We start from the raw sequence: 12148 nt of genomic DNA on the forward strand, positions 1-12148 counted from the left end.
GCTCAAAGGCCTTTGAGGAGGCAGTGAGGGGACGTTTCCAGGAAAGGGAGGAAAATGTTACTGGGGTCAAGGGATCCTTGTTAGGTGGTGGCAGAAGTTTTAATAGCACATTGCCTGTCATCATGTGGGAAGAGAAAATGTTCCTGATGAGCTGACTGACCAAGCTAAAGAGAGCTCCAGGCAAGAGTTGTGGAAGGAGCACCTGGTTACTTCTTACTATTTATTTACAGTGAAATGTGAAGGGGTGCTTGGTCAGTCATGCCTCTTTGCGGTCCCATGGAGTGTAGCTCTCCAGGCTCCTCTGTCCATGGAATTTTCCAGGCAAGAAATACTGGAGGGGGTTGCATTCCTACTCCAAGGGATCTTCCTGACCCAGGGATTGAACCTGTGTCTCTTGCACTACTTGCATTGGCAGACAGTTTCTTTACCACTAGTGCCACCTGGGAAGTCCATGTGAGGGGTAGAGACAGTTAAAGAAAGGGCTATTCAATCAGGACTCAGTGCTCTGGGCTTGAAAGTTCCCTGCCTGTGCAGGTGGCAAATGACACGTAAGAAACAGACTCTGGGCAAAGATCAACTCAAGGGCGCTCTCAAGAAAACACAATCTAAAGAAGAAACTGAAGTGACTGTAAAAATCCTGTGTTAAGAACACAGACTCAGGGCAGTGTCCCAGAGATGTTTGGTCTAGGCACTGGGCTTCTAAGAAGCTTGGGCAGTGTTGGAAGAAGGCCAAGGTGGAAGGGCTTGTGTCAAAAAAAACCTGTGAGCATGGGTTTTGCCCATTGTCAACCTGCTTTTTTAACTTATATGCAGAGTACGTCATGCGAAATGCAGGGCTTGATGAAGCACAAGCTGAAATCAAGACTGCCGGGAGAAATATCAATAACCTCAGATATGCAGATGACACCACCCTAATGGCAGTAATCAGAGAGGAACTAAAGAGACACTTGATGAAGGTGAAAGAGCAGAGTGAAAAAGTTGGCTTAAGACTCAACATTCAAAAAACGAAGACTGTGGCATCTGGTTCCATCACTTCACAGCAAATAGATGGGGAAACAATGGAAACAGTAAGAGACTTTATTTTCTTGGGCTCCAAAATCACTGCAGATGGTGACTGCAGACATGAAATTAAAAGATACTTGCTCCTTGGAAGAAAAGCCATGACAAACCTAGATAATGTATCAAAAAGCAGAGACATTACTTCACTGACAAAGCTCCGTGTAGTCAAAGCTAAGGTTTTTCCAGTAGTCACGTATGGGTGTGAGAGTTGGACCACAAAGAAGGCTGACCACTGAGGAACTGATGCTTCTGAACTGTGGTGTTGGAGAAGACTCTTGAGAGTCCCTTGGACTGCAAAGAGATTAAGCCAGTAAATGCTAAAGGAAATCAACCCTGAATTTTCACTGGAAGAACTGATGCTGAAGCTCCAATACATTGGCCACCTGATGGGAAGAGCCAACTCATTGGAAAAGACCCTGATGCTGGAAAAGACTGAAGGCAGGAGGAGAAGGGGACTACAAAGGATGAGATGGTTGGATGGCATCACCAACTCAATGGACATGAGTTTGAGCAAGCTCCAGGAGATGGTGAAGGGCAGGGAAGCCTGACATACTGCAGTCCATGGGGTCGCAAAGAGTTGAACACAACAACATGGGTTTCACCTAATAGGATGAACCCACATAAGAAGAACTGGCAACGGAGACCGACAGAGACTCACAAAACTAAAAGAAGCTTCTGGACCCACAAGCTTCTGCAGGCAGGAAGCAGACACTGGTTACAGCTGCAACCATGTGATACCTTTGATGGGAAAGGCAGGACAATTCATAGGGCAGAACTTAGAGACGGGAGGGCAGAACCAAGAGCACTGGAATGTCGTTTCTGTGCAAAAGCTGGACTGAGGCCCCATCAAGGAACTGCTAAGATTTTCCCAGCTGGATTTCAGAATTGCTTTGGGCCATTGATGCCTGTGTGTTTCTTATCTTTTTCCCTTTTTAATTAGAGGAGGGTATGTAGCAGTTATGCTGTGTCTGTCCCACCATTGTATGTTGGGTTATGTGAGGGACAGACACTTTGTTCATCGGTCTTCAGATTTCTGAAATAGTACTTGATGAACTGAACTTAAGGAACTACACCCATGAGCCTCATCTGTGCCTGGACTTGATTTAGATGAGATTCTGGAATTTGAGCTGATGCTGTAATGAGGTGAGATTTGGGGGAGGGGCGCAGGAGAGGGTCGGAGGAGGGTGAGTCACTGAGGACCAGAGGGCAGACTGCAGTAGCCAGCCTTCAAGATGAGTGCCGATAATTCTTGCCTCCTGGTCTTCAGCCCGTGTGCAGTCTTCTCCCATCCTGGAGGGGGAGGCCCTGTGTAATCAATAGGACACTGCAGCAATGACAGGGAGTGACTACTGAGGCTTAGTCATAAGAGATGTTGCCATTTCCACCTTGCTCTCCTGGATCACTCGCTCAGGAGGAGCCAGCTGCAGACTGATGTTCATGAGAACACTGGAGCCTCTCTCTGGGGAGATCCCCATAGTGAGGAAGTGAGGCCTCCTGCTCACAGCTATGTGAGCAAGCTATCTTAGAAGTGGATCCTCCAGCCCTAGTCAGGCCTTCAGATGATGCAGCCTTATAAGGGACCTGAGCCACTGCCGACCTGCTAAGCTGCTCCCAGATTCCTGACCCACAGAAACTGTATATAATAACATGCTTCTTTCTTGCTTTAGGCTGCAAATTCTGGGGAGAATTTCTTATGCAGTCATGATAACAAATACACATTGCATGTTAATCTCACATGAAAGAGACAAAAAACACTGAATTCTAGTTAATGGTATATATGCTAAAATATTTAGGAGGAGGACTACAGATGTGTGCAATTTATTTTGAAATGCATCAGAAAATAAGATGGATTAACAAATGAATAAGGCTTCCCTGGTGGTTCAGTGGTAAAGAATCTGCTGGCAATGTAGAAGATCCAAGTTCAAACCCTGGGATGGGAAGATACCCTGGAGAAGGAAATGGCAACCCACTCCAGTATTCTTGCCTGGGAAACCCCAAGGACAGAGGAGCCTGGTGGGCTACCGTCCATGGAGACGCAAAGTGTCAGACAGAACTTAGTGACTGAGCAGGCAATAAATGAATAGAAGGATGGATAGACAGAAATGTAACAAAGAATACAGAAATATGTTAATAGTAGAATTAGGAGGGGAGCTGTTCTCTTTAAAATTCTTTTTACTTTGCTGTATGTTTGAAAATTTTCACATTAAAATGTTAGGGAGAACTGCCTGAGTAATTTCTTAACTTGGGTGGTAGATAAGTGAGCGTTCCTTAGAGGATGATGATGTAAACTGTAGAGACAGGTCTCATGTGCTCCTTAGTTTGTATGTTTCAGAATAATAACTATTTGAGTTCTGGAACATTTCATGCAAAGATGGGCACAGTAAAGGACAGAAATAGTATGGATCTAACAGAAGCAGAAGACATTAAGAAGAGGTGGCAAGAACATACAGAAAAACTATACAAAAAAGATCTTTATGACCCAGATAACCATGATAGTGTGATCACTGGACTAGAGCCAGACATCCTGGAAAGTGAAGTCAAGTGGGCCTTAGGAAGCATCACTACAAACAAAGCTAGTGGAAGTGATGGAATTCCAGTTGAGCTACTTCAAATCCTAAAAGATGATGCTGTGAAAGTGCGGCACTCAACATGCCAGCAAATTTGGGAAACTCAGCACTGGCCACAGGATTGGAAAAAGTCAGTTTTCATTCCAATCCCAAAGAAAGGCAATGCCAAAGAATGCTTGAACTACCACACAATTGCACTCATCTCACACACTAGCAAAGTAATGCTCAAAATTCTCCAAGCCAGGCTTCAACAGTACATGAACCAAGAACTTCCAGATGTTCAAGCTGGATTTAGAAAAGGCAGAGGAACCGGAGATCAAATTTTCAACATCGTTTTATCATTGAAAAAGCAAGAGTTCCAGAAACACATCTACTTCTGCTTTATTGACTATGCCAAAGCCTTTGACTGTGTGGATCACAACTAACTGTGGAAAATTCTTCAAGAGATGGGAATACCAGACCACTTGACCTGCCTCTTGAGAAATCTGTACGCAGGTCAAGAAGTAGCAGTTAGGAATGGACATGGAACAATGGACAGGTTCTATATTGGGAAAGGAGTACGTCAAGGCTGTATATTGTCACCCTGCTTATTTAACTTATATGCAGAGTGAAAGTGAAAGTCGCTCAGTTGTGTCTGACTCTTTGTGACCCCATAGATTATACAGTCCATGGAATTCTCTAGGCCAGAGTACTGGAGTGGGTAGCTTTTCCCTTCTCCAGGGGATCTTCCCAGTTCAGTTCAGTTCAGTCTCTCAGTCATGTCTGACTCTTTGTGACCCCATGGACTGCAGCATGCCAGGCCTCCCTGTCCATCACCAACTCCTGGAGTTTACTCAAACACATGTTCATTGAGTCAGTGACGCCATCCAACCATCTCATTCTCTGTCATCCTCTTACCATACCTTCAATCTTCTTCAGCATCAGGATCTTTTCAAATGAGTCAGTTCTTTGCATCAGGTGGCCAAAGTATTGGAGTTTCAGCTTCAGCATCAGTCCTTCCAATGTATATTTAGGATTGATTTCCTTTAGGATGGACTGGTTGGATCTCCTTGCTGTCCAAGGGACTCTCAAGAGTCTTCTCCAACAACATAGTTCAAAAGCATCAATTCTTTGACACTCAACTTTCTTTATGGTCCAACTCTCACATCCATACAGGACTACTGGAAAAACTACCTTTGACTAGATGGACCTTTGTTGGCAAAGTAACATCTCTGCTTTTGAATATGCTGTCTAGGTTGGTCGTAACTTTTCTTCCAAGGAGCAAGCGTCTTTTAATTTCACGGCTGCAGTCATCATCAGCAGTGATTCTTGAGCCCCCCAAAGTAAAGTTTTTCACTGTTCCATTGTTTCCATTGTTCTGCCATCTATTTGCCACGAAGTGATGGGGCCAGATGCCATGATCTTCGTTTTCTGAATGTTGAGTTTTAAGCCAACTTTTTCACTCTCCTTTTTTTATTTTCATCAAGAGGCTCTTTAGTTCTTCTTCGCTTTCTGCCATAAGGGTGTTGCCATCTGCATATCTGAGGTTATTGATATTTCTCCCGGCAATCTTGATTCCAAGTTGTGCTTCCTCCAGTCCAGCGTTTCTCATGATGTACTCTGCATAGAAGTTAAATAAGCAGGGTGACAATATACAGCCTTGACATACTCCTTTTCCTATTTGGAACCAGTGTGCTGTTCATGTCCAGTTCTGTTGCTTCTTGACCTGCATTCAGATTTCTCAGGAGGTGGGTCAGGTGGTCTGGTAGTCCCATCTCTTGAAGAATTTTCCACAGTTTGTTGTGATCCACACAGTCAAAGGCTTTGGCATAGTCAATAAAGCAGAAGTGTTTCTGGAACTCTTTTGCTTTTTCGATGATAAACGATGTTGATCTCCGGTTCCTCTGCCTTTTCTAAATCCAGCTTGAACATCTGGAAGTTCTTGGTTCATGTACTGTTGAAGCCTGGCTTGGAGAATTTTGAGCATTACTTTGCTAGTGTGTGAGATGAGTGCAATTGTGTGGTAGTTCAAGCATTCTTTGGCATTGCCTTTCTTTGGGATTGGAATGAAAACTGACTTTTTCCAGGCCTGTGGCCACTGCTGAATTTTCCAAATTTGCTGGCATGTTGAGTGCTGCACTTTCATAGCATCATCTTTTAGGATTTGAAGTAGCTCAACTGGAATTCCATCACCTCCACTAGCTTTGTTTGTAGTGATGCTTCCTGAGGCCCACTTGGCTTTGCATTCCAGAATGTCTGGCTCTAGGTGAGTGATCACACCATCGTGATTATCTGGGTTGTGAAGATCTTTTCTGTATAGTTCGCAACCAGGATCTTCCAAACCAGGGATCAAACCCAAGTCTCCCAGTTTTCAGGCAGATTCTTTACAAGCTGAGCCACAAGGGAAGCCCTATATGCAGAGTACATCATGTGAAATACCGGGCTTGATGAAGCACCAGCTGGAATCAAGATTGCCAAGAGAAACATCAATAACCAATAACCTCAAATACGCAGATGACACCACCCTTACGGCAGAAAGTGAAGAACTAAAGAGCCTCTTGATGAAAGGGAAAGAGGAGAGTGAAAAGGTTGGCTTAAAACTCAACATTCAAAAAACTAAGATCATGGCATCTGGTCCTAATGTTTCCATTTGGGAAACAACGGAAACATTGAAAGACATTATTGTCTTGGGCTCCAAAGTCACTGCAGATGGTGACTTCAGCCATGAAATTAAAATACGCTTGCTCCTTGGAAGAAAAGCTATGACCAACCTAGACAGCATATTAAAAAGTAGAGACATTACTTTGCCAGCAAAAGTGCATATAGTCAAGGCTATGTTTTTTCCAGCAGTCATGTATGGATGTGAGAGTTGGACTATAAAGAAAGCTTAGTGCTAAAGAATTGATGCTTTTGAACTATGGTGTTCGAGAAGACTCGAGAGTCCCTTGCACAGCAAGGAGAACAAACCAGTCCATACTAAAGGAAATCAATCCTGAATATACATTGGAAGGACTGATGCTTAAGCTGAAACTTCAGTACTTATGGCCACCTGATGTGAAGAACTGGCTTATTGGAAAAGACCCTGATGCTGGGAAAGATTGAAGGCAGGAGGAGAAAGGGACAACAGGGGATGAGATGGTTGGATGGCATCACCGACTTGATGCATATGAGTCTGAGCAAGCTCTGGGAATTGGTGATGGCCTGGCGTGCTGCAGTCCATGGGGTCACAAAGAGCTGGACACAACTGAGCAGCTGAACTGAACTGACCTGTAACCGACTGTGAACAATCAATTGAGATAACTCACTATCTTCAGAGTAGTCTAATAACTATTACTTGAATGGCTGAGTGAGGTGACTAGGTGAGTAGTCCTGAGGGAGACCAAGGGAGGGTGTGGAGCCAGTGAGAGATCTGGGGACTCAGAGGGGTCTGGGGTGGGACCCAGGGGATAGAGAATGGGACCTTCTTGACAGCGGCCACAGAAGAAATCTGGGAATCATGCCAGGGACTAAGTCGACCTAGCTACTCTGCCAGCGAGGCTGATGAGGCCGAGGGGATGGTGACAGACAGGAAGTCTCCTCCCCAAATGCCATGAAGCCTTCTGGGGCGGAGGAGGGGGAAACGAATCCCTGATGGCTTTCTGCCCCCAAAGTGACCAGGCTGTGAGTGACAGTCCTCGAGATAACCAGCCTTAAATTTCACCGAAAAGCATCAGGTGAGATTAGATTGAATGTATCACCTCTAGAGAAGTAATTTTCTCCATAAGCCTCTGTCTCCTCTAAGTTGCAAAATGGTAATAAAATATTTAAAACCTCCGAAGGCAGGAGGGATTTCAGTTACTCATATTTCTGTCAAAGTATACAAATATAGATTCTAATACACATTCATATATATTCATGTATATGTACACACACACACACACACGCACACACACATTCATTGCAGAGGTACTGACTGATATGGGTGGATGGGCACAAAATCTGAAGGGATTTGTACCAAAAAGTCAACAGGGGGCAGTCCAGATGGTAAGGATGAGATCTTTCACTGTTTTCTGTTTATCCCAATTGTTTTTTCACAATTGATAATGTTCCACTTTAGAATTGGAGAAAATAAGCAAAAACTGAGCCCCATCCTCCTGTCCATGAGCCCATCCCTGAAGCCTCCACGGAAGTGCCCCTGAGTACCTTGTTTGATGATGGGAACCCCGTGGGCAGTGCCATCCACCATAAAGGAGAACATCTTCCCGCTGGCACTCATGGGCCGCTTGTGAGAGGCAGGCGGGACCACGGTGGGCCTGGGGAAGCCCTGGGACCAGCTCCTCTGCACTGGCACCGGCCGGACGCCCGGGTGGAAGGGGACCTGAGGTGGCGAGGGTGACTGGTTCGGCTGCTGTGTGGCCCGAGATGGCTGTGGCTGGGGCCAGGGCGCTGGGCCCATCGCCCATGGGAAGGAGACCTGCAGGGGCAGACAAGAGGGTCAGGGGAGGTTACAAGCAGCTGGGGTGGTCCCCACCCTTCTGTCCCAGCGACGTGATTGCTGTCCTAGGTTTCATCATATAAGTCACTTCCTCCAGGAAGCCTTCCCAGACTCTCCCCAAATCTGGGATGGTGATCTCCACATGGGTCACATGGCACATCACTGCACCACCATTTGTTGGGTGCAGCCTTCATGCCAAGCACCCTACCAAGAGATCTGCATCCATTACCTCATTTAATACACCTAACACTCTGTGATGAGCCTGAGGCTGAGTAAGACTTAGTGACCTTCCTAAGATTGTAGATTTGGTAGTGAGTGGCTGAGTTGGTAGAATGCCATCTCTAAGACATAAGAGCGTTTTGTCCATCTTGCTCAGCACTGTATCCTCAGCACCTAGAATAAACCCTTGGTGCATACAGAGTAAGCCCTCAAATATCGGTTGAGGACTTCCCTAGTGGCCCAGCCGTTAAGAATCTGCTTGCCAATGCAGGGTACACAGGTTCAATCCCTGGTCCGGGAAGATGCCACATGCTGCAGGGCAACTAAGCCCGTGCTCCACAACTACTGAGCCCATGCTCTAGAGCTCTCGAACCACAACTAATGAAGCCTGTGTGTCTAGAGTCCATGCCCTGCAACAAGAGAAGCCACTGCGATAAGCCCACACAAGGCAACTAGAGAGTAGCCCCCCACACCATAACTAGAGAAAGCCCGCAGACAGCAATGAAGACCCAGTGTCACCATTAATAAATATTGTTTTAAAAAGTACCGGTTGAAAGAATGAATTGACAAATCTCCGAGACTCAAGCCCAGCTCTCCAGGACCCCACGGCCTCTTTCTTTCCATCCACACTGCGTGTCTTTCTGGCATTCCTACTACATCTGTCCCCCAAAGTCAAGAGCTCTGGGGTGGCAGCTGGCTCATTAGCTTGAGATCCTCAACACCCACCCTATTCTTGGCAGATACTCCATAAATATCTATCGAGGGACCCCAGCAGATGTTTGTAGCTACTTTCAACAGAGAGCACATCAAGATCTGTCTAAACTGGGAGAAGCAAATGCTGAGAGAGGTGCTGACACCTGGCTTTGTCTTGGCTTGATGCTGTCATGGCGGTTTCTCCCCTTGCCTAGTGGTTAAGACATGACGTCATGAGTGCTACCACTTACTGTACTTTACTCATATTCCTCACAATAGGGGGAGGAGATCTCTTTATGCCCGGATTACAAATGAGGCTGGGAGGGGTTAAGGCAGGGGTCCCCAGCCTCCGGGATCTAATGCCTGATGATCTGAGGTGGGGCTGATGTAATAATAATATAAATAAAGTGCACAATAAATGTAACGCACTTCAGTCATCCCAAAACCATCCCCCAGCCCACCCCCCTGCCACCTGGGTCCATGGTAAAATTGTCTTCTATGGAACTGGTCCCTGGTGACCAAAAGGTTGGGAGACTGCTGGGTTAAGGAACTGATCAAGCTCAGGTGATGGTGGAGGGGGTGGTCGGATTGGGGTCTGATGAGCTCTTTCCCTCTTGGTTTCTCTCTCCTTTCTTATCACCCATCCCCACCCCTCCCCCTAGACTCCTGGAAGAAAAAGCAACACACTTTTCAAGTAAGAAGCTAAGTTTAAAGGTCCGCCGCCTGTGTGGGGTCACGTGTCTCTTTCCCCAGACAGGGACACATAATGAGAAACAGGACAGAAGGCTTCCGAAATAGGAGCACTGGCAGACAGAACTTCCTAGAACTCCAGCTGGACCGTGTTCAAGAGGAAGTTTCTCCACTCGCTTGGGCTCCCAAACCAGTCTTTTAGCTACAGCTTTTCCCAGCCAAGTCAAGAATCCGGTGAATTCCTCCAAAGGCTTTTTTTGGAGTCAGTGAGAGCAGTGTTCGAGGAAATTAAACTCCAATTGTCTGGGGACGCCTGGCCCAGCACTTTTTTGGGGGGGCTGCATCGCGCCTTAGTTGCGTCATGCCGGATCTTTTGTTGTTGCGAGCGGACCCTCTAGTTGTGGTGCGTGGGCTCTCCAGGTGTGGCACTCAGGCTTAGTTCCCCGCAGCATGTGGAACCTTAGTTCCCTGACCAGGGATCAAACCCCAGCCTCCTGCATTGCAAGGTGAACTCTTAAGCACTGGACCACCGGGAAGTCCCTGCTCCAGCATTTATAATGACACTGGCCCTGGGCTTCCTTGGTGGCTCAGAAGGTAAGACTGTCTGCAATGTGGAAGATTCGGGCTCCATCACTGGGTTGGGTAGATACCCTGGAGAAGGGAATGACTACCCACTTGCCTGGAGAATTGCACGGACAGAGGAGGGTGGCAAGTTACAGTCTATGGGGTCACAGAGCTGGACAAGACTGAGCGACTAACAGCCAGCCTCTAGGCCCTACTGACACCTGTTTCAGGAATGGACTTGGTGGTGTTCCAGAACTCCGCTACCTTACATGTAGATTAAAATTTCTCTCCACTGTGGACACCTCTGTCTCTACCTAAGCTCTCTTCTTTTCTCTCCTTTCAGAAGCTGAGATGCCCTGCTCCTGCCTGTGCTGACTTCTCCATCCATCCTCTCCCTTCCTCTTCTCTGGGGCTCACCTCAATCATTCCTATCATTTTTTCCCATTGATTTAATCAAGTTTTAGAGAATGAATGGGCTGAAGGTGGGAAGGGGTAAATTCAAGTGTGTTCTATCCTCTGCTAGCTAGAAAACAAATCTAGAGACCACAGGTAGTGGTGGAAGAATTTTCTTTCATGCTGAGATGCTCAGGTAGCTGTGCCTCCCTGCCCACTAACTGCCAGGCTGCTAAAGGGAGTGGTCACATCTCACTCCTCAAGTGAGAACAGGCCAGAACCCACTCGGCTCTTTGGACATTTCAGGAATCTCTCTCCCAATCTCAGTCCATTGCTGTGGGTGGGGCTCAGCCATCAGCCAGTCACACTCCTTGGTGCACTCATTGGTGCACTGGTGGGGCAAGTGATCCAATCAGAGCCAAGCAGACCCAAGAGAACTTGGCTGGACACCAGGGTCTGGAGTGCCCTGGCTGGACTTAAGAGTGCAGCCAGCATGAAGGAGTGGAGCCCAGTCAGGGAGAGAGAGAAGTTGTTTCTTATTTTCAAAATTGTGGTAAGTAACCTATGTGTATGTGCTCAGACTCTCAGTCATATCCAACTCTGCAATCCCGTGACTGTAGCCTGTCTGGCTCCTCTGTCCATGGGATTTTCCAGCCAAGAACACTGGAGTGGGTTGCCATGCCCTCCTCCAGGGGATTATCCCAACCCAGTGATTGAACTCATATCTCTTATGTCTCCTGCACTGGCAGGAGGGTTATTTACCACTCCAGTTCATCCTAAAGGAGATCAGTCCTGGGTGTTCACTGGAAGGACTGATGTTGAAGCTGAAACTCCAATACTTTGGCCACCTGATGTGAAGAGCTGACTCATTGGAAAAGACCCTGATGCTGGGAAAGAATGAGGGCAGGAGGAGAAGGGAACGACAGAGGATAAGATGGTTGGATGGCATCACTCAATGGACAGGGGTTTGGGTGGACTCCGGGAGCTGGCGATGGACAGGGAGGCCTGGCATGCTGCGGTTCATGGGGTTGCAAAGAGTCGGAGGCGACTGAGCAACTGAGCTGAACTGAACTGAGCATCACCTGGGAAACCCAAAACTTTTATGAATAGGTTTAATAATAGTGGTTTACATGTGAAGTGAAGTCATTTGGTCGTGTCCGACTCTTTGTGACCCCATGGACTGTAGCCTACCAGGGTTCTCTGTCCATGGGATTTTCCAGGCAAAAGTACTGGAGTGAGTTGCCTTTTCCTTCTCCAGGGGATCTTCCCAACCCAGGGATCGGACCCAGGGATCGAATGCAGGTCTCCCGCATTGTGGGCAGATGCTTTACCCTCTGAGCCACCAGAGCTTGATTTTTTTGTTTGTTTTGCTGATTTCCTAGACTTAAGAAGGTAATGGGGAAAACCTTAACAGCGCAGATGACAAAAGAGCATGTTGCGCCTCACCCATTATAAGTGGCACACAAAATTGAGGGAACATTCCTCTAGTACTTAAAAACTACCATCTGAT

General features: G+C 46.8%; 1 protein-coding gene across 10 annotated transcripts in view; it reads right to left on the bottom strand.

The window, feature by feature from the left end:
* The window catches only part of FHAD1 (forkhead associated phosphopeptide binding domain 1), a 162679-nt gene that overhangs the window by 104685 nt on the left and 45846 nt on the right, over positions 1–12148 (bottom strand). For all 10 annotated transcript variants that reach the window (XM_060396588.1, XM_060396586.1, XM_027975873.3 and 7 more), the window contains exon 4: positions 7788–8058. In XM_060396588.1, coding sequence (XP_060252571.1) covers positions 7788–8058 — 271 coding nt within the window. The remainder of the gene's footprint in view (positions 1–7787; positions 8059–12148) is intronic.

Source organism: Ovis aries, chromosome 12 (genome assembly GCF_016772045.2).
Source record: "Ovis aries strain OAR_USU_Benz2616 breed Rambouillet chromosome 12, ARS-UI_Ramb_v3.0, whole genome shotgun sequence".
Taxonomy (NCBI): domain Eukaryota; kingdom Metazoa; phylum Chordata; class Mammalia; order Artiodactyla; family Bovidae; genus Ovis; species Ovis aries.